Source organism: Geotrypetes seraphini, chromosome 6, assembly GCF_902459505.1.
Source record: "Geotrypetes seraphini chromosome 6, aGeoSer1.1, whole genome shotgun sequence".
In the NCBI taxonomy this organism is placed as follows: domain Eukaryota; kingdom Metazoa; phylum Chordata; class Amphibia; order Gymnophiona; family Dermophiidae; genus Geotrypetes; species Geotrypetes seraphini.
Genome location: NC_047089.1, coordinates 40,807,716 through 40,831,049, shown reverse-complemented (window position 1 = coordinate 40,831,049; position 23,334 = coordinate 40,807,716). Strand labels below are relative to the sequence as shown.

At 45.3% G+C, this 23,334-nt stretch overlaps 1 protein-coding gene across 2 annotated transcripts in view; it reads right to left on the bottom strand.

The window, feature by feature from the left end:
• The window catches only part of MPHOSPH8 (M-phase phosphoprotein 8), a 101,275-nt gene that overhangs the window by 53,170 nt on the left and 24,771 nt on the right, over nucleotides 1-23,334 (bottom strand). For both annotated transcript variants that reach the window (XM_033947758.1, XM_033947759.1), the window contains exons 4-6: nucleotides 21,454-21,550; nucleotides 14,133-14,390; nucleotides 36-158 (exon numbers count right to left, since the gene is read on the bottom strand). In XM_033947758.1, coding sequence (XP_033803649.1) covers nucleotides 36-158; nucleotides 14,133-14,390; nucleotides 21,454-21,550 — 478 coding nt within the window. The remainder of the gene's footprint in view (nucleotides 1-35; nucleotides 159-14,132; nucleotides 14,391-21,453; nucleotides 21,551-23,334) is intronic.

Genomic DNA, 23,334 nt, shown 5'->3' with positions numbered 1-23,334 from the left:
AAAAGGAATACCTCCCCCAAAAGACTATCACTTACTGTTTGATATGGGTTCTGTGGTTGGAAAAATTTCATCTTTTCCATCAAGATGCTTCTGAAAGTCTTCCAGTGTCATCCATTCTAATTCTAAGTCCATGCCCAAACTAAGAACTTGTTTGTCATCTAAATTAAAACAAAAATATTTTAAACACACAATCCAACTTTCCACCTTATAAAATAATCAAGTACATAGGATTTTCCTCAATATAATAATTTCAGTATATGTAAATGAATATTATATATCTTTTTTTAGCGCTTCCCCCCTTTAATGAAGCCAAGTTAGGGGGGGTTATTGCTGGCTACAGCAGTAAAAGCTCCAACGCTCGTAGAATTCCTATGAGCATCAGAACTTTTACCGCTGAGGCCGGCAATTAAAAAATCCTAAAGCGGCTTCATAAAAGGAGAAATTAGGTTCTTACCTGCTAATTTACTTTCTTTTAGCTTCTCCAGACCAGTAGAGGTTAACTTTACGAATGGGTATATATCTAATCATGACCAGCAGGTGGAGACTGAAAACAAAACTTTGGGACAGTATATCCTAGCCCCTCCTCTCTATTTCCCTCAGTCTGCCGAATAGCCAAGCAGAACCAAGAACTGGAAAACAACAGAGAGAAAAAACAATACTCCGAAAGGAGTAACAAGTAACAAACCCAAAATGCTGTTGGAAAATGCAGAAGAGAAATTCCCGAAGGAAGAATGTCCCCACAGCTCGCCAGCTAAGCCAGCCGAGCCACAGCCGCTGTTCTTCAATTCTCCCCGGCCCTAGAAAAATACTAGAACCCGCAGCAAAAACCAAAAACTGCCCGCGCAACAGCCCCAACAACAACAACAACAGACAGGGTGGGGACCTCTACTGGTCTGGAGAAGCTAAAAGAAAGTAAATTAGCAGGTAAGAACCTAATTTCTCCTTCTTTAGCACTCTCCAGACCAGTAGAGGTTAACTTTACGAATGGGACGTACCAAAGCAGTCCCTCTCACGGGCGGGACCCCCGAAGGGCCGATACCAGTACACGCTCACCGAACACCGCGTCCCGACGCGCCTGCACATCAACCCGATAATGACGGACAAAGGAATGCAAGGAGGACCAAACCGCAGCCTTACAAATATCCACAGGGGGCACGAGCGACGACTCAGCCCAAGAAGCCGCCTGACCCCGTGTGGAATGAGCCTTGAGAAACTCCGGAACCGGCTGCTGTTTCAGAAGATAAGCGGAAGCAATCGTCTCCTTGATCCAGCGCGCAATAGTAGCCTTAGAAGCGCCAGCTCCCCGACGAGAACCCGCCAGGAGGACAAAGAGATGATCGGACTTCCGGAATTCCTGGGTCCGCTGCACATAAGAGCGAAGGACCCGACCGACATCCAACTTGCGCAGCTGCCGTTGCTCAGAAGAGCCCTCCCGACTACCCAAGACCGGGAGAACCACCGATTGATTGACATGAAAAGGAGAAACAACCTTAGGCAGAAAGGAAGGAACAGGCCGCAAGACGACCCGTTCCCTAGAAAACTCCAAGAAGGGAGTCCTACAAGAGAAAGCCTGCAGCTCAGAAACACGCCTAGCAGAAGTAATGGCCACCAAAAAGACCGCCTTCAAAGTAAGGTCCTTCAAAGAACAGTCGACCAAGGGCTCGAAAGGCGGACGCACCAAAACAGAGAGAACCAGATTAAGATCCCAAGAGGGAACCGAGGGCCGAAGGGGAGGCCTAAGCAACTTGGCCGCCCGCAAAAACCGAATCACATCAGGAAGCGCCGATAAACGCTGACCTGACACCAACCCTCGAAAAGCCGACAGGGCCGCAAGCTGAACCCGGAGAGAAGACCAAGCCAGGCCTCTATCCAGGCCATCCTGCAAAAACTCCAGAATGGAAGGCAGAGAAGCGCGAAAAGAGGTCACTCCCCGCGCCCGACACCATTCCTCAAAGAGACGCCAAACCCGCACATAAGCCCGAGAGGTAGAAAGCCTCCGGGACCCCAACAGTGTAGAAATCACCTTGTCTGAATATCCCTTCTTGCTAAGGCGACCCCTTTCAAGAGCCATGCCGTAAGACAGAAGGGAGACGGGTCGAACATGGGAATGGGACCCTGCCTCAGAAGGTCGTCCGAGAGAGGCAGAGGAAGAGGATCCGCTACCAGGTGCCTCACCAGATCCGCATACCACGGACGGCGAGGCCAATCCGGCGCCACCAGCACCACCAAACCCGGATGGTAAACAATGCGAAGAAGCACTCTGCCCACCAGCGGCCAAGGAGGGAACACATACAACAGCCCCTCCGTTGGCCACGGCTGGACCAGAGCATCCAGACCCTCGGCCAGACCGTCCCTGCGATGACTGAAGAAGCGGGGCACCTTGGCGTTGCCACCCGTGGCCATCAGGTCCATCAGGGGCTGCCCCCAAGCCTGCACTATCAACTGAAACGCCTCGGCGCCGAGACACCACTCTCCTGGATCTAGGAAGTGACGACTGAGGAAGTCTGCCTGAACGTTGTCTACTCCGGCTATATGAGAGGCCGAGAGGTCCAGCAGATGGGATTCCGCCCAAACCATGAGCAGAGCCGCCTCCTGCGCCACCCGAGTGCTCTTGGTGCCCCCCTGACGATTGACATAAGCCACCGCCGTGGCATTGTCCGACAGCACTCTGACTGACTTGCCCCGCAACAGGGAGTGGAAAGCCAACAGCGCCAGACGGACCGCTCTGGTCTCCAACACGTTGATCGACCAGGCGGCCTCCTCCGCGGACCAGGTGCCCTGAGCTGAGTGACCCAAACACTGAGCCCCCCAACCCAGGAGACTCGCATCCGTCAGGAGCACCGTCCACTGCGGGAGATCCAGACCCACCCCCTGAACTAGGTGAGGGGTCTGGAGCCACCAACGCAGACTGCAGCGCGCCAAGCCTCGTAGGGGAACCGGAACATCCATCCCGTGCCTCTGGGGAGACCACCTCCGGAGCAGAGCATACTGGAGAGGACGCATGTGGGCCCGCGCCCACCTCACCACGTCCAGGGACGCCGCCATCGACCCCAAGACCTGGAGGAAATCTCGCGCCCGAGGACACCGGGACGCCAAAAGCAGGCGAATCTGAGATTGCAATTTGCTCACCCGGCCCTCTGGGAGGAAGACCCTCCCCAAGGAGGTGTCGAACAGCACCCCTAGGTACTCCAGACGCTGAGCCGGGACCAACCGACTCTTGGCAAGGTTGACCACCCAGCCCAGCGACCGGAGAAACTCCACCACCCGAGCAGTAACCCGGGAACTTTCCTGCAACGACTTTGCCCGAATTAACCAGTCGTCCAGGTAGGGGTGTACCAGGATGCCCTCCGACCGCAAGGCTGCCGCGACGACCACCATCACCTTGGTGAACGTCCGCGGAGCCGTGGCCAGCCCAAAGGGAAGCGCACAGAACTGAAAGTGCCGACCCAAGATCGCAAAGCGCAGGAAACGCTGATGAGAGGCCCGAATGGGAACATGCAAGTAGGCCTCCGTCAGATCGAGAGAAGTGAGAAACTCCCCCGGCTGAACCGCCAGAATGACCGACCGCAGAGTTTCCATACGGAAAGAGGGAATCTTGAGAGCCCTGTTGACCCCTTTCAAATCGAGGATGGGCCGAAAAGTCCCCTCCTTCTTGGGCACCACAAAGTAAATGGAGTACCTGCCCGTGCCCCACTCTGGAGGGGGCACCGGAACAACTGCCCTGAGATCTATCAAGCGCTGAAGGGTCTGGCGAAAAGCCTGCGTCTTCACCGGAGTCTGACATGGAGAAGCGAGGAAAAAATCCGGCAGAGAGCGGGCGAACTCCAGGGCATAACCGTCCCGCACCACCTCCAGGACCCACTGATCGGACGTGATCTCGGCCCATTTGGGGAAAAAATCTCGCAGCCGGGCCCCCACCGGAACCAAAGGGGGCGCCGGCAAGGCGTCATTGTGCAGGACGGGAAGCGGGGGAACCGGCGGAGGGATTCCCTGCCCCCCGACGGGCCCCCCGAAAGGGCTGCGTGCGCTGGAAGAACCGACCCCGGGAAAAACCCGGAGACTGGAAAGAAGCAGCCCCACGCCCCGGGCGATACTTGCGAAAATCCCGCAAACGCCCCCGGGCCGCACCCCCCCGAGACGCCGGGCGGGCACGGTCCTCCGGCAGACGGGGAACTTTCGAGTCCGACAGAGTCTGAATCAACTTATCCAAGTCCTCTCCAAACAAAAACGACCCCCGAAAGGGAAATTTAGTAAGCTTAGCTTTGGACGCAGCATCCGCCGCCCAAGCGCGCAGCCACAACACACGCCTTGCGGCCACGCCAAAAGCCATAGACTTAGCCGAGCTCCGCACCAAGTCATAGAGAGCATCTGAGAGGAATGAGGCCGCCATCTCAATCTTCGCAACCTCCTGATCCACCAGAGACCAGTCGTCAGACTCTCGATCCAAGACCCGCTCCGCCCACCGAAACACGGCGCGAGCGACCAGTCCCCCACAAATAGCCGCCTGGACCCCAAGGGCCGAGACCTGAAAATTTTGCTTAAGGAGGCCCTCCAATTTGCGCTCCTCAGGGTCTCGCAAGGCAGAACCGCCCTCAACAGGCACGGTATGCCGCTTGGAAATCGCCGAGACCACCGCATCCACGACCGGCGAAGCTAACGTAGCCCGATCCCCTTCAGGAATGGGATACAGGCGAGCCATGCTGCGCGCCAGCCGAAACGGCGTCTCCGGCGTTTTCCACTGCTCCAGAATAATATCCCGAATATCCTGATGCATAGGAAAAGAGCGGGAAACGGAACGGATCCCCCGCAACAGGGGGTCCCCCACACGCGGAGTCTCCGGCGGCGCGTCCTCAAAACGCAAGACCGAAGAAACCTGCTGAATAAGGTCAGGCAGCTCATCTTTCTGAAAAAGACGCACCACAGACGCCTCGTCACTGGAGAACGGGAAATCCGACAACCCGCCGCCAGCTTCCGTCCCCTCCAGAGAGTCCTGGAATTCCTCAGAAGGGTCCAGGTCCTCCTCCAAACCGACCCGATCCTCCGACCACAAATTCTCGTCCCACGACACCCGCGGACGCTTGGACAAGGTAGGCGGCGGAGGGGACGTCACGCCAGACGAAAGAGGCAAAGCCGCAGGAAGCGCGGAGGAAAAACCACCCCCCGAGACCCCCTGGGCGCAACCGGGACCCCCAGCCGCCTGAAAATAGGCTCTGCATAAAGAAAAGAAAAAATCAGGAGAAAACCCCCCCGAGGGTCCCAAGGGACTCCCTGCCACAGCAGGGGACCCAGCAGAACCTTGCCCCTGCATAGTCAAAACAGGGGGAAGGTCACCTGAGGTGGAAGACAAAATGGAGGGGCCAGACAGAGAAGATGGCGGTTTTCCCGCCAAAAAAGCTCCCTCCATAGCCTGAAGCGGCTGAGAAACCTGAATAGTCTCAGCCGCTAAAGCAGGCAAGCCGGCATCAGCTGTCAAAAAATCAGCTGAGAGGGAATCCTCTACAACCCGACCGTCGGCGGTCTGGGGATTCCCTCCGTGGGCGGACGGAGAAGACCGGGCTTCGCCACCGTTCCCTGCCGACTCGCGAGGCACCATCGGCGGGGAGCTCTGGGCGCCTGCAGCCGCTGCCGACGGAGCTCCTCCACCGCCCCGGCCTGAACACCGCTTGCACAGGCCGGCCGCGAGTGCCTCGCGTCTGGAGCACAATGAGCACTTTTTCCCTTTAAAAGTGCTCATTGCTCCATACGCGACCTAGCTGTAAAAAAGTGCCGGTTAGTTGAAAAAATACAGTAAAATACAGTTTTCTTAAAGGGATACAACCCTCCAGACCAGCACTACCTCAGGATTTTTTTTTTTTTTTTTTTTTTACAGAACAGACTCCACAGGCTCTCAAAGCAATAGTCTTGCTTGATTTAGGGGGCAAGGCTTATTGCTGAGGCTCCTCTAAAAAAATGTGGGGAGGTGGAGGAAGTGGGGGGAGGGACCCCGCTCGTGACCCGCCGGGTTTGACACCCCCGAGGTCGGACGAACCCCCAAACAGAGTCCGTCCAAGCTCCGTCCGGCTAAAAACAGGGACAAAAAACACCTTAAACAAATTCCAACAGCCCTACCAAGGGAGATGGGTACAGATCACTCAACACCTGCTGGAGACTGAAAGAAGACTGAGGGAAATAGAGAGGAGGGGCTAGGATATACTGTCCCAAAGTTTTGTTTTCAGTCTCCACCTGCTGGTCATGATTAGATATATACCCATTCGTAAAGTTAACCTCTACTGGTCTGGAGAGTGCTAAAGAAGAGGGGGTTTATTTGTTAAACAGATCGATAGCTTCATATCACTAATAATAAAACTCTAAGCGCGCATGCGCACTCCTACCTGCGTGTTCGGTGATCGGCAGAATGTTAAAGAGTGTGGTGCGTGCGCGTGGACGTTCGGAGCACGTGCATGCGTTTGGAGCTGACATCAGGGAGAGAAGGAGGCGGCAGCGACAAAGCTACGGAGCTAGTGGAGGGAAAGCCACAACCACTGCCGCTCCCTGGTTGCATGGCCTTCTCCTCTGCCTCCACTCTCCCCTATGGGTCAGAGCACTAGTGCAGCTCGCAGGAGCCATTCTCTGGCGGCGAACCAACACCCCTTACCTCTGAATTTCAGTTCATTGGGCGGGTCGAAGATGAGGATTTGTTTATTCGCTGCCATGGCGCTGGAGGCTGGTGGTGCTGCCGCAGAGAGGGGGTGGGGGCTGCCAAAGGAAGGGGAGCAGGGCGCAGGTGGGGAACGGGAGGGAGGGAAAGAGACATAAAGACAGACAGCGGCCAACGAGAGAGAGAGAGAAAAGAGACAGAAAGACAGACAGCGGCCAACGAGAGAGAGAGACAGACAGACAGCGGCCGAGAGAGAGAGAGACACACACACAGACAGCGGCCAAGGAGAGAGAGAGAGAGACAGAAAGATAGACAGCGGCCAACGAGAGAGAGAAAGAAAGAGAAAGACACACAGACAGCGGCCAAGGAGAGAAAGAGACAGAAAGACACACAGACAGCGGCCAAGGAGAGAGAGAGAGAAAGACACACAGACAGCGGCCAAGGAGAGAAAGAGACAGAAAGACACACAGACAGCGGCCAAGGAGAGAGAGAGAAAGAGACAGAAAAACAGCAGCCAAAGAGAGAGAGAGACAGAAAGACAGACAGACACACACACAGAGAAAGCGACAGAGGGAGACAGAAAGACAGATAGACAGCGGTCAAGGAGAGAGACAGAAAGACACTGGTCAAGGAGAGACACAGAAAGAAAGAAAGACAGAGTGACAGCGGCCAAAGAGAGAGAGAGAGAGAGAGACAGATAGAAAGACAGACAGAAACCAAGGAGAGAGACAGAAAGAAAGACAGACACATCTATTCTAGCACCTGTTAATGTAACGGGCTTAAAGACTAATACCAACATAATCAGGGTGATCACAAACCCATGACATATACAGTGTGTATGCATGACTGTTCACCATCCATGCACAAAATATATGAACATCACCCACCAATGATAGCTATGACATACTAACAGGCATAAAAATTTTGTCCTGCAAGGACTACTCCAGAAAGATATTATCTTTCTGGGGAAGTATATTTCTCTCATTTGAACCCCATCTTATACCTCAAAACCTACTTTGCATAAAATATCTTCAACAGGGAGATCAAATATGATCACATACTATCATATCACATCTCTGAGTATATATGTGATTTTCTCGAGCCTGTGCTTCCCCTGCCATATATATTGTTTCAATATATTTTATTAATTTGAAATGTAAAGAAAAAGGTCACATGGCCAATGCCAGAAAGCAAGCAAACAAGAAAAAATTATAAATATTCTAACTTCTGGCATAGTGGATATACAAACTAATCATCATAATACCCATTTTTCTAAAACCCCTCCTCCCAACACAGTTCCATCTCTCCCCTTCGCAAAGTATAGTGCCATATTTTACACTGATATGCTAGAGGCCTAGGCATCACATAAATGGAGTGAAAACCATTGCAACCAAGGCATATAATAGAGGTGACAGGCATGCAAATCTATCTCATGCATATTCATTACTAAAACTTCCAAATCAGCTATTATTTATTTATTACAAACATATGTAATCTTAATCAATTCAATCATTTAATAACTTCAACTCCACAAATCATCTCATAGCTAAAATTCATTGTAAGTAATATTTTCACAAATTACTAATAACTGATATATAAATAATTAAATATTTCAATTGGTGAACCTACATCCCGTCAATCAACTCATACACCATTCACACACACACACACACATACATACTACAGTCACTGTGATCACTTTTATCCAAAATGGATTTTAATTCATTAATCAATAATCATCAAATCGATTGGAGGGGTATCAGACCGGAGGTTGCATAACAGTCTAACAAATGTAAATTGCAGTTTCAAGTTTATTTGATTATTTGATTAAACGCTTATCCAAAATACTAAGCGTTGTACAATAATAATTAAAACATTAACAAAAGTACACAGAGACGAACAATCTTAACATACTTCGGGGTTTTTGTTTTTTTTTTTGTTATTAATCTACAAGGACACAATAGGAAAAAGGGGGGGAGAACTACAATATTTATTAAGAAAAGATACGGCAAAGGAAAGAACAATGGGACGGGAAAAATCAAGAGTAACTGGACTTGAAACGAATAGTCAATTGTAGACATCTTTAAAAAAGAAACATTTTAAACTATTTTTAAATTTCTGTAAATTGTGTTCAGATCGTATATATATAGGAAGAGAATTCCAAATCGTGGAGGCGGTTACTGAAAAGATTGTATTACGTCGAGTACCTATTATTCTTAAGGATGGGATATTAAGAGTTTGCTGTGAGGTGGATCTTAGAGCTCTCAGAGGGTCATATGGAATAAGAAGTCTGTCAATAAATGCTGGGACATGTGTTTGTATTGTTTTGAAGGTTAGAAGTGCTATTTTAAATGTTATTCTATATATGACGGGTAACCAGTGGGCCTTTTGTAGAAGAGGAGTGACATGATCATATTTATTTGAACCTGATACAAGTTTTTTAGCTGTATTTTGAATCAATTGTAAACGTTTTATATCCTTTAGATTTATCCCTTTTAGTAGAGAATTACAGTAATCCAATTTGGATATTACAAGAGAGTGAATTAATGTAGTAAGGGATTTGGCATCAAGAAAGGGGGGCCAAAGATCTAATCATCCTTAATTTATAAAAACAGTTTTTAACTAGAGCACTAATTTGTGAGCGGAATGTGAGTTTATGGTCGATTAGCACACCTAAAATTTTTATAGTAGTGGTTGGTTTAAGTGGAATGTTATCAATTGAAATAGGAGCAGATAAATGTAACCCTTCTTTCCATGAAAATAGCATGATGTTAGTTTTAGTAATGCTTAATGAAAGCATATTTGTATTTAACCTCTTTCTTCGCAATTGTCCTTTTTTTCAGATAACAAAGCGTTCAGCCCAACACAAGACTGTGTTTTGCCACATGGCATCTTCAGGAGCTCTACTTGAAAGGCTCACCAACTTCAAAACCTCACCTACAATACAAAATAATTCACATCTATTCCCTATCATTCTTACCTAAACTTCACAGCCCTCCATAATCATTAAATAACCTTAAATCTAGTGTAACTCAAGCAGGGACCCAGGGTTTGGCACAAACCAGGATCAGCTGACAAACAGGAAACACACCGTCTACCGGGAGATTCAAACTGCATGACCTCACTTCCGTTCCATCAGCCTTATATCCTGCCAAGTCACTACTTATCCCTGATCAGACATCTCTAGATTTTCAATTTTAACATATTCCATTCCACTTCTTTGTTGAGTCCATAAGGCTCAACCGTGTTCCATCCATAAATTAATCATTGTTCCCTTCTAAGTAGTATCTCAGAGACATTACCACCACATGACAGAAACACGTGAATCAAAACCACAAACCGCACATCCTCTACATCATGAGCATTAGTTTGCCAGTGCATCACAAGCAGGGTATCCTCTTTGTCCAATCTTAAATTACTAAGATGTTGAGCTACCCTAAATTTGATCTTATGTCGCGTTTGCCCAAGGTATCATTTGCCACATGTGCAAACAATACCATATACCACCTGCTTGGTTTCACAGTCCATATGAGACCTTAAAATAAATTCACGATCACTCCCTGGGATTACAATCCTGTCAGTTACCAGAGCAAACTGACAGTATACACACTCCGTACATTTAAAGTGTCCCAGTTGAAGTTCAGGTTCACTCACCAGCACCGCAGGGTTAGAGAACAGTTCCTTTTAATTTCTGCCCCTAGTATAGGCAAATCTGGGCATTTCCACAAGTCGGGATGAAAATGAAGTAGCAGTCATAACTGCCGTATACTTTTCCTAATCTCCTGCGCTTGGTGGGAATGTGGCAGCACGCACGTCACGCGTGGGCCTTTCGAGTCAATAACCATTGCCTATCAGCATTCATAGCTCTCGTACTGGCTCTATGAATCATTTTATGGGGATAACCTCGCTGAGCAAATCTTACACTCATTTCATCCGCCCGACGGCAGAACTCTATCCTGTCAGTACAAAGTCTTTTTAATCTCAGCAACTGCCCGACCGGAACACTGTCTCTCAATCACTGAGGGTGATAGCTATTATAATGAAGGACAGTGTTCCGGTCGGTCTGTTTGCGGTAAATGGAGGTGATAAACTGCTCTGCCCTTAATGTCAATTCCAAATCCAAAAAATGTATTGTTGTTTGGGAAATAGTGGATTGAAATGATATATTCGGATCACATGTTTCCAAATTCTCAAGGAATTGCTGCAATCTAGCCATGGATCTGGTCCAAAGCAGTAGTATGTCATCTATAAATTGTTTCCATACACCTACACACCAAGTATAGGGACTGACATATACAAATTGCTTTTCAAACCTATATATGTAAAGACATGCAATGGACGGCCCCCATTGGAATGCCTTTATTTTGCAAGAAAAATTGTATTGCACCCACACATCCAGGGGGGTGGAAGCGGGAGTATATTCCTGATGGTAATGATGGATGGGGGAGGGAATTTTTATCTTTTGTATAGATTCTGATTGTTTATAAGTGCTTATTTGATTATTATTATTATTTATATGTAAACTGTATTGCACTTTTTGTTGGCATTAAAAACTAAATAAAGTTTAAAAAACAAAAAACATTCTTAGTCTTGTTAACCATCCCTTTTTAAAATAATTCCTAGCATTTTGTTTGCTGTTTTGGCCGCTGCTACACATTGGGCAGAAGGGTTCTTCGTATTGTCTACAATGACACCCAGATCTATTTCTGGGCGCTAATCGCCAAGGTGGACCCTAGCATCTGGTAACTATGATTTAGGTTATTCTTCCCAACTAGTATTTTAGCCCATTACTTTAACGGGAGCTAGAATATATGTCTGTCTGTCTGTCTCTGTCCCCCTTTGTCTGTCTGACTTTCTGTGTATCTCCCTACCCCTGTGTCTTTCTTCTTTCTGTCTCCCTTCCTCCCGCTGTCTGTCTGTCTGTCTTTCTATCTATCTATCTGTCTCTCTCCCTGCCTCCTATGCAGCATTTCTCTCCCACCATTTCCCTGTGCAGCAGCCAAAGCATCATTCCCTCCCCCTCCATTTCCCTTCCCCCACACCACTTCCCTGAATTGCATTGAATTTTGATGTTATCATCCAGACTGCCAATTTTAAAGACAATAGCAATTGTTTTCAACCTTCCAAACAGATATTAAGCAAAACTCAGCCAGCCTTAAAGAACAGATAACCCAGAGATACCAAGTCACGCGCATTTCACTGCCCTCACAACCCAAACAGCTCTCTTCACCTGAATTCAAAGCGCGTGGATTGCTCTGCCCATGGTCTGGCATCTCTTCCTCCCATTCACAAAAAAAAAACAAAAAACAACCCAAAACTGTTGTAACTTCACTGGAAATGTCCAGTTAGCTCTTTTGTAATCCGCCTTGAACTGTAAGGTATAGGCGGAATAGAAGTCCCTAATGTAATGTAATTCTCCCGAGTCTCACCGTCTGCGGCCCGACTTCTCTCCCTCATTCTCAAACGCCCCATCCCCACGTCCGACCTACAAACCTGTCTCTGAAGTTTCCAACACCACCCAAAAGTTTGCTTCTCCAACGTCCTGCTCCCTGCAACTTCTTTCCATCTGCCGCGACCCGCCATGCCGGAAACAGGAAGTTGTGGCAGAGGGAGCAAAACGTAGCCGCTGGAAAGCTATTCGCCTCAGCGGACAGCCGCAGGGAAGGCTCAACGCCCCACCTCCGTCCCCATCCGCAGCCCGGCCCGGGCCTCCCGCACTTTCTCAGCGGCCCAGCTCGCTCGGTTGGTTGGTTTTTGTTTGTATTTTTTTACCTGGCCGCTCTGCTTCCTGCATTTGGCAGCTCTCTGCTGACAGCCGCCTGCCTCAAAGCCCTCCTCCCTAGCCTACCCCTAGCATGGCCACTGCGCCTTGAGATTGTCCTGGTCTCGGTGTGACCAGGAAGCCGGGGTGGGCGAGGACGGCCCCTTGCCCAGCAGCGCTGCTTCTTTCCATCCCCGCCAGTGACGTACTAAGCGCACATGCGCACTCTCGCTGGCACAGCGCGACAGATCAGATCTCAGGGAACACGCAGCGAGAATGCGCAGCTAGCATTTTATTATTATAGATGTGCATCACTTTGCATTTGTCCACATTAAATTTCATTCGCTGCTTGGATGCCCAGTCTTCCAATTTCCTATGGTCTGCTTCCAATTTTTAACAACTTTGAAACATTCCAGTTTCTTGAGTTGTCTAAAGACACAATAACAAAACGTGCTACTTTGTTAGTGGTGTTCAAATCAAGCAAGCTGTTTTAAGGTTGTATTTTGTGAAGAAACAAGCTCTGTTTTGCGGTCAACGAGTTTCTATTTTCCCTAAGCAGACTCAGTTAAAGAGGAAGCAATTTCTACTGCTTAAGCCTAGGGTTTTAGCAGTGGGTGCAACCTTTTTTCAAAAATTTCCTTGTAAAATGCCTTATATCATATGCAAGTGATAAATATGTGTTTCTAGACCCAGTCCAGTTGAAGATTTTCTTAAGGATAAACCAATACAACGAATTTCTTGATTTACTTTTACAAGTCTGGGAGGATGTTCAAGTGACATTTAAAAGTATGCCACATGTTTTTCTGTCTGCCACATGTTAGATAACTTGGTTTAGTTATTTGTTTCTAAGCGACAGCACTAGTGGGATAAATGATATGAACTAGTTCACTGATATAATTTTCTTTAAATTTTATTTTATGAGCATTTTTATGCTGATGATAAAATGGATATTCCTTTATGTTTGTTATTTAAATTGTAACAAATGTATAAATAAATTTAAAAAAACAACAACTTTGAAACAAGTTTAGTGTCATCTGCAAATTTAATCACCTCACTCGTCGTTCCAATTTTGAAATCATTTATAAATAAGTTTAAATAGCCCCATTCCCAGTACAGACCCCTGTGGTACTCCACTATTTATTCTTCTCCATTGAGAAAAATAGCCATATAACCTTACCCTCTATTTTTTTATCCGATAACCAATTCCTAATCCACAACTGAACTTTGCCACCCATTCCATGACTAATTTTCTCAGGAGCCATTATACCTGAATTACTACTACTACTATTTATCATTTCTATAGTGCTGAAAAGCAAACACAATGCTATACATTTAACATGCAATAGACGGTCCCTGCTCAGAAAAGCTTACAATCTAATTTGGACAGAAAGACAGGACATCATTCACCTTGAGTTACCACTGAAAAGGCATGAGTTAACTTCAAAATACATTCCCATCCCAAGTCAATAGTTGGAATGACAGTCCAGAGCTATGGGGCAGGGGACCAATAAGCCAGAAACCTCAGCCACTGAGCTCCATGAAGGGAAGGGGCCTGGCAGCTGCCCGTGAGAAAGGTAACCAAATTGGGTTGGGGAACTGTATTGCCAATGGGGAGAATGGAGATATCTTCCAGTGAATTTCACCAGGTATCAACAACAAAGAATCCTATGGCATGCCTTGCAAATAACTAGAAGAGTATGCTTTTTTAAAATAAAAATCTTAACTTGTACTCACCAGCACTGTCCTGCACTTGATGCACACTGTCTACTACCTCTTGGTCCCCTTCAGAAGCAATGATCGACCAAGTGTCGGTCTCATCTCTTGTACTCCTCCTTTCTTTGAACCCTTGTTTATTTTCTCTAACTTTGGATTCATCTGTTGGTTTACAGTCAAATGCAGACTCGTCTTTTTTTCTGTAGTTCTCTATAAATTCACCCCTTTCTTCTGGAGTTATTCGAAATGCATCAAAAGCACTTTTAGTTTCCTTAGGATCTGAAAAAAAACGAAAAGATGTCTGAACCTGACAGTGAATTCTGAGACACTAAAGACTTGTAATGGCATTTACAATGGTGAGATTTTTTACATAATTCTTGAGGAAAAGGAAGGACTTCAGTGTTAATGAAACAAAAAAAAAGAATACCTTGTACATTCCTAAAACATTCTGGCAATAGTGTGGCTATAGTATGATTTAATAAGAAATCATCCTGTTTTCAAATGTAAATGTTTTAATTAATGGTTAAAATGAAGATGGAAATAATAAATGGGTTGCTCCATGTGATAGAGGACATGATAAACAGTTTTCTTTTTAAATATAGTCATCACTGACTATGGTAATTGAGTTTAGCTAAATTCGCTTACAAATGTTTGTGTCTTTGCCATTCAGATAGCAGCAGAAAAGCCAACAACCATAACTACTCATATTAGGGTAACAGAGAATCTGAAAAATCCTTCAATTTGCTAGAACCTAGGGCAGAGACTGCCCCACGAGTATCTTACTCACAAGCATGGTAGAAGGGAGGTTCCAGAACGATGGAAAAAAATATGAAAGATGTAACAGAGCTTTTAAAAAGGGTACAGCATTGTAGAAATGAATTGAGCTCTCAAAGTAGATGATGTATTGAGGTTTCCTTTACTAAAGGCGATGTCCATAGAATAAATAGGTGATGCAGGAAAAACAGACAGATAAATCAAAAGTCATAAAATACAAACTGTACGACAAAGACCTAAAGTGGAAAAAAAATGGCTATAAAGAATCAACCAAAATAATATCAGTTGAAAAGTATCCCTGAAAAGATAAAGAGAAAATTATTTACAGAAACTACAGATCAGTTTTTTACCTCGGTAATCTGGGTTCTGTTAGGATACACAGGAATCCATACTTGAGCTGTTGATTCCCATTTCCAGTGAACTGCAGAACTTGAGAATTCCTCCTCTTCTGCAGTGGAGCACAGCATCCCCCTCAGTTAGTACCAAAGCAATTGAACTCCACTGAAACATAAAAAAAGAGAAGGGAACTTCCCTGGCAAGAAACACATTCTTCTCTGCAACTTAGAAACCATGAATAGAACAACGATCAATAAACATTTAACACGTGAACAGAGAACAACAAACACTCGCATGAGTAACTCAGATCCAACCTGATAAGGGTTAACAAGCAGGATATATGGGACCCTCACGATGCACGTAGATTAAAGTATCGACATCGCTGTGATACACCTGCGTCAACATGGTTGAAACATAGGTACAAAAAGGCATGCATCAACCGGAGTCAATGCTAATATGCCACCGATGAAGGTATGGAATAAACATCGGTACAGAAAGGTATGCATGAACCGGAGTCGATGTTAATATGCCACCGATGAAGGTATGTTTATTAAAAACTTTCTATACCACATAACAGCCTAAAAAAGGATCCAAGTGGTGTACAATACATAATACATATTCATCAAGAAAGGAACTCCATTTAAAAATAGGATAGAGAAGAGTAAAAGCAAAAGTTAATTTTTTTTTGTCTAAAATACTAAGCAATCAACATCTCCATCATAATAATTCTAATAACAGTTCTAATAAAACTGTCAAATCTCAATAAACCATAATACATACAAATGAAAAAATGTGTTTTTCCATATCTGAAATTAATCACTACATTAATACAAATTACAGATTACAGTCCCAAACTCAATTATTCAATCTGAGAAAGCCAATTGAAAAAAGTACGCTTTTAGATGTCTTTTAAAGTTTATATATGATTCTTCTTTTCTCAACTCTATGGGCAAATTATTCTATAACCGTGGAACTAAATAAAAGAACGCACAGTCTCTAGTTGACGCAAGATGAGCTTTCGAGATATGAGGAACAACTACCCTGTTGTCATTCAAAGATCGTAGTAAATATCTTGAGGCATAAAATAATACCAAGTTAGAGAGAAATGGAGGCTGTAGCTGAAATAATGCTCTATGTGCCAACATCAAGATCTTAAATTTGGTAACCAATGGAATTTTAAATACAGAGGTGTCACGTGATCATGAATATATGCATGGCCTAATAAGCTAATCGCAGTGTTTTGCACTGTTTGTAAATGTTTCAGCTGTCCTAACCCAATACCTGCGTATACTAAATTACCATAATCTAACTTTGGCTCTAAGCTGTCTTAATGCCCCAAATCCTTTAGCAACAACAGATGATACCTGCTCCTCAAAAGTTAAATGACAGTCAATCCTTAAGTACCTGAAACTATGGAATAAACATCGGTACAGAAAGGCATGCATCAACCGGAGTCGATGCTAATATGCCACCGATGAAGGTATGGAATAAATATCGGTACAGAAAGGCATGCATCAACCGGAGTCGATGCTAATATGCCACCGATGAAGGTATGGAATTAATATTGGTACAGAAAGGCATGCATCAACCGGAGTCGATGCTAATATGTCAACAATGCAAGTAGATGGAAGTATCAAAGTCTACCGGTACCGGCAAGTCCCAGTCACTGGAAGTCCGACTCCAGACCTATATGTCACAAGAAAGAAACAAAAGAAGAAAAACTTTTACATTAATCAATATTGTTTATCTTCTGGCAATCTATATCCCCAGAGTTAGATACAATCAAAGAGGGGGAGCCAGAGTAGAGTAGAAGCAAGGCCGAAAATTCATCGATGATCACCACAGGAAGTAAGGATGGTATTGTGAAGGCTACTGAACTTCAAACTAAGTTTGAAGAAAGTCCAAAGTTACTTTATCTTTTTATGTTTTTTTTCTTTTTACATTTCTACTTTACCTATTTTTAAAAAGAAAAGAACTTGAAAAAGTTTATAAAACATATAAGCGGCAAGACAACTCGATGGAGAAACAAGAGATACTTCTTCTTCACTCCATGAAAAAGGAAAAATTGATGACCTCGCAAGCTGGCTTTGGGTGGGAAGGCATTCACAAATGCGCGGTGCAGGCAGTCTAAAAAGCTTGCTAAAGCTTAAAGTGATACTACACTTTTCACTGTCTGTACCGGGACTCCTTGGATGACGTCACCCATTTGTGAGAATATGCTGCCTGCTTGTCTAAGAATAAAGGATTTTATCCTAACTTGATACTAGGGGCATAATCAAAACATACGTTTAAGTCCAATTTGGACATAAGGCGCAAGTCGCCCAAAGTCAACAATGGGAAAATGTCCATTCTTGAAAAGTATGTCTAAAATATATATTTTTTTGAAAATCATCTATCTGTACTTCCAGACGGTTGATCGTCAAGACCACCAGTATTACATTACATTGCGGTTCAAGGCGAATTACAAAAGGAGTTATCTGGCCATTTCCAGAGGAATTAAAGAGTAGAGCAGGTTGCTTCAGAGAATTGGGACGAATCTTGCGGTGTTAGTTTGTCTTCAAGGATTTCTTATGTCTATCTTTATATCACATTCTCGACCAAATATTTGTCCAAGTCCCAAACGCCCAGACCAAGACCAATTGGATGTGAGAGGGGCCAGAATTGTGATGAACTGGCTACCCAGACATGGCAACAGTGCAGAGGGGCACCTTATAGGGCACTGCTGTGAACTTCACAAAAAGGATGCCACATAAACATCTCACCAGAACTCCCTTATAGGTTATGGTAAGGCACCAAAAACACCCCCAAAACCCACTACACCCACCTGTCTACAACCCCAATAGTCCTTATGGCTGCAGGTGTATGGCAGTAGAGTAGGGTTTGGGGGGAGGGGTTTGGTGGGCTCATATTTTCCACCATAAATCTAGTGTTTAGAGTAGCTTAAGGGCCTGGGTCCTCCTTTCTATAGTTCACTAGCCCACCACCCAGGCTACTTAAGACACCTCTGTGCCTCTACTAGGCTTTCCTATAGCAGGTGCTGATGTTCCGGAGGCAGTTATGCACATTTCATCCAGGAAGTCTCATAACACTTGATTATCCCTGCAGGATACCTAAGTCTAGGTCTGCCCAAATCCTGTCCTAACCACTCTTCCAGAAATGCCTCTTTCAGCTCTGGGCACACAGCGGGATTCAGAAGTCTAAAAGGTCCCTGGATACGTCCAGAAAGTTGTTTCAATTATCGGCACTTGAACAACCTGTCTTTTATATCGTCCAAGTGCCAACTTGGGCAGGTTTTTGGCTTGTTTAATTTTTGATTATAAGCCCCATAATATACAGTTTACTGGTTACAATTTGCCATAGTTATCCTTACAATGCAAGGTTTTCAGTACATGTTTTATCCTAATTTGACACATGGATAGTTTACAGGTTAGATTTGCCATAATTTTACAATACATGTTTTCCTTATGTGATACATACTGGTATGTTTTTATTGTTTTTCTAAAGCTGAGGAGTCCTTCAAGGGATCTGATCTGTGGGGGCAGTCGATTCCAGTGGCTCGGTATGAAGTGGGAGTAGGACCGTCACTTGGCGGTTTGCAGTTGAAGGTACGACTAGGGGATTTTTGAGGCATATTTCGTCCTGAGAGCAACGGGACTGGTTCGGCAAGTATAGAGGAAGCTAGCCAAGTAGCCCAGTGCCATGACTTGCAAGGATTTGAACACTAGCATCAGGCCCTTGAAGACACAAAGTTTGGTTACAGGCAGCCAGTGGGCAGACACTAAAGCCTGGGAGACAGGGTAGCGGGCATGGAGGTTTTTTAGACCTTGGCTCTTCTCTCTGATCGTCGCATTTTGAATATGCTGGAGACGTCGTACATTCTTCACTGAGAAACCACTGAATAGCGCATTGCAGTAATCCATGTGGGAGATACTAAGGCATAGAGTAGTTGGGCGAAGTCAGACTCTGAAAAGAAGTTCCTTATTTTTTGGAGTTGTTGCAGGTAGTATACCACCTGAGAGATATGATCAGAAAGTGACAGGTTGCAATGAAGGAATATTCCTTGGCTGCACACTTGGTCTTTTTCAGTTATAGTAGTCGAGTCCCAGCGCAGCGAGGGACAGGCACGGTCGCAGAGTTCTTTGTGGATCCAAAGGAGTTCATTCTTGGAAGCATTTAGATGTAATTTGTTGATAGACATCCAGTTTTTGATTTCCGAGAGGCATGTTAGGAGTTTCGCGATCTGGGCGTCACTGGCTTCTCCTAGCGGTAGGTACAGTTGGACGTCATCCACAAAGGAGTGAATCTGTATTTGATATTTGCGGAATGACGAAGTCGTCCAAAAATAGACGAGGTTCTTTCATGATTATTAAGCCTCTTGGGATACGTTTAACTCTACAATATTGCAGAATGGTTGCTGAATAACATTTTTCTTTAAATCAATAAAATCAGTCCACTTATCAAATATTGTTTCCAAATCCGATGTATCAATTTCAGGTTCAAGAACGTCGTAAAAGTCTATGTAGGCGATCTTCTGTATAACTGAGTACATTGTCCCAAAGGACAAAAGACATGGTGACCCCAAATGCGGGCCATATCTAGAACAGGTCTAACATAGAGATTGAATAATAGGGGGGATAGCAGAGCCCCCTGCAGAACACCGTATTTGATCAGTTTAAGTTTCGATAGCACGTCGTTGAGCATAACGCTTTGGGATCTGTTATTCAGGAAATAGAAGAACCATTGTAGCACAATGGCATTGTTTTGGATCACTGATTGAACCATGTGAACAAAAATTGTGGAATTTTCAAGTGTGGAACTCCAAGCCGTCTTTAAAGTTCCAATTCCTGCAAAAGGAAATCCATGAATGTTATGATGCAAACATCTGAGTGACAAATGCCCATTATACTCCACAGTGAAGAACTGGCATGCAAACTTTCAGAATGGAGATTCAAGATTGAAGATGCAGCAAGGTCTGGGAGGCCGCAAACAGCAACAACTCCTGAAATTGTTGACCATATCCATGATCTGATTTTGGCAGATTGGCAAATAATGGCTAAAACAATTACTGAGGCACTATAGATATCCAGGGAATGTGTTGGGTGTATAATCCATGATCAGCTGGGTATGCAGAAGCTGTCAGCTAAGTTGGTGCCCAATGTTTGAATGCTGATGAGAAACAATGTCAAGTGTACGCTTCCAAGTTGATTTTGCAGCATTTTCAGCAGTGTATGCCTTGCTGCTGAACAACACCTGTGCAACATACCAGAAGCTCGAGTGCCTGTGACAGGTTCTAGAGGGTCTAGCCTTCCTTAGTTGTGACAGGCACTCGAGCATATTGACTCCCATGTGCATCAGCTGTACTATCTCCCTGAATGCTCTTACTTTTGCCAGGGCATCAGGGGAAGAAGAGCGGTGAACAAGGATGGGATCAGGCAAGGGGAGGTGGAGTAATGAACAAGGGTTGGGGGAGAAAAGGGTCAGGTCAACTTGTTCTGGAGAGAAAAAGAGCCCAAGTTAGCAACGCTATCCAATGAGAGAGACAAGACAGATGCTTATCCGACTGGATGACCAGCTGCTGAAATCTCTGAAGGATGGGGGTCACCCAGGGGAAAGAAGGGCAGGAGACAGGGTGGGGAGAGGAATTCAGGAGGGAGGGGGCCTGGGATGGATCACAGGACCAGCCTAAGTGGAAGAGGGGGCTGGGACAAGGGGCTGGAGTGGGCAGGGTGAAAGGGGGATGGGACTGGAGCATTTGGGCAGGGGTATTTTGGAACGAGGAGGGCTGTGGCAGGGGCTAGCTGCAGCTGATTGTGATTTTTGTGTATGTTTTGACTTTTTATTTGATCATTCGGTTTTTCTGATTCTTGAACTTTTTTTATGGAAACTAAAATTTCACTGTGGCTTTACTATAACTGGAAAAAAAATTTATTGGGGTGAAAATTCTGGGGGGCAGGAATGAAAAATACCCAGGGGCAAAATGTGTGTGTGTGTGGGGACAAAACTAATGCACCCAGTGACAAAATATGGAGGGACAAAAAGTGTGAGGGCAACAAAAAGTACCCAGGGGCGAAACATCCTGGGGCGAAAGGTGTACTGACCCAGATATCACAGCATCAGATAAACATTTTAAGAAAAACTGCTTTTACTCATTCATGTTGGTTTCAACAAACTTTTCTGCTGGTTTTAATTAATAGTTCAGAATGTTTTACTTTCATACTATTCTATTACTTACTCTTTATTCCTCTCTGCTCTTTTCTGATTTCCTTTTCAGAATCATCTTTTTTTCTAGGTTTCTCTTTTGTCATTTCAATCTTCTTCATTTCCTTATCCTTTTGAACAAACAAAAAAGTGAAATTCCAAACATTATAATTATCTATCATATAAAGCATAATAATTCATTAGTATTTCAGACGGAGAGGGACTAGGCAGGGTTGCCCCATCTTCCCTTTGTTGTTCGTTCTTACTCTGGACCCTTTGATCTGAGATCTGTTGGAACCCAGAGGTTAGGGGGGTACCCCTGGGACTAGAGGAATTCAAGATTTCTGCCTTTGCCGATGACCTTCTTATGCATCTCATAGACCTGGTTTCCTCCCTATTAACCTTGCTGGATAGCATGCATGAATATAGGAACTTTTCTGGTTTAAATTGAACACATCAAAGTCAGGCGCCCCTTAATATCACTAGAGAGTCTTGGCCAGGGAGTATTCCATTACGTTGGGCAGGGGAGGAGTTTACCTATTTGGGTATATGGTTGCCGTCTGATTCCCATAGGCTTTATACCTGTAATGTTTCACGACTTTTGGCTGACACCAAATGTCAACTGGATCTTTGGTTTTCGCTTCCTCTGAGTGGTAGAATTGCTTTATATAGTATGGTCATCTTTCCAGTATGGTTTAAGAGGAAAGATCTTGGGGCGCTTTCCTTGACATTGCAAAAATTATTTTGGAGGGGGGAGGAGGCCCAAACTTAAACTGGACTATTTGACGGGCAGTTGGAAGAGGAGTGGGATGGGTGTTCCTAATTTGTATCTTTAGAATTTGGCGACTGGCCTTAGGCATCTCTGGGATTGGATATTGGGGACTTTTGATTACACCTCTAGAGACCTGGAATGCTCTTTATTTAAACCCTTACATCCCCCACTATCTTCTCAAGGTGAAATCTTGCAAATTGCCACCTCAGTTTAAATGTCACTTGCTATTACAGTATATGAGGCTGATCTGGCGAGCTTCGATGAAGCTGTGGAATATTCCCCACAGTCACACTGATGTCCTTCCTATTGTGGGAAATCAGGATTTTACCCCTGGGTTGGACAACAAGACGATTATTGGTTTCCTTGCTAGAACACGTGTTCTCCTTCGCAGATGATGTGGGTGGCGTGTTGCCCTTCAAGACTCTGCTGAATTGCTCGGAGGTGCAGTTCACTGACACATATGCGTACCTACAGCTGATTCATTATATTAGAACTTTGCAAAGGAAGTGTTTGGCATTGGGAATCTTGTTTGGTCAGGGGAAGGATTTTATACTTTCAATATCTTCTTTCCACCGGTTTCTTGGGCTTATCGACCCACCCACAGACTATTCTTAGATTGCGGCTAAGTGGCAGGGGGAATTGGGTATGGAGGTGACAGGAGCACTCCTTGGTGGGGCTTTCTGTTTGGGGATTGCGTGTGTATCTAGTGCGTACTATCGGGAGTGTATCTTTCGAATGATCCGTGGTGCTTATACCTCTCAAGTTCAGGCCTTTCATTTTGGATTGACGCCTACTAGACAATGCCCTAAATCAGGGGTGCCCAAAACATTAATCATGATCTACCGGTCGATCGTAAAGGCAACGCCGGTAGATCGCAGAGCCAATGTTCTCCCAGCATTCCCCCAGTCACTGTCTCACCTTTAAAGTACTGTACTTACGGCAGCTTGCGGAGCTAACATAACAGGCTGCCATCAGCCTCTGTTGCACGTTCCCTTTCCTGACGTCAGAGGAGGTGCGGGACCACGGCAGAGGGAACGTGCTACAGAAGCCGACGGCAGCCTGCTATATTCGCTCTGCAGGCTGCCGCAATTAACTTTAAACTGTGGTAGTTAGGCCCAGAGGGAAGAACGGAGGCGAGAACTG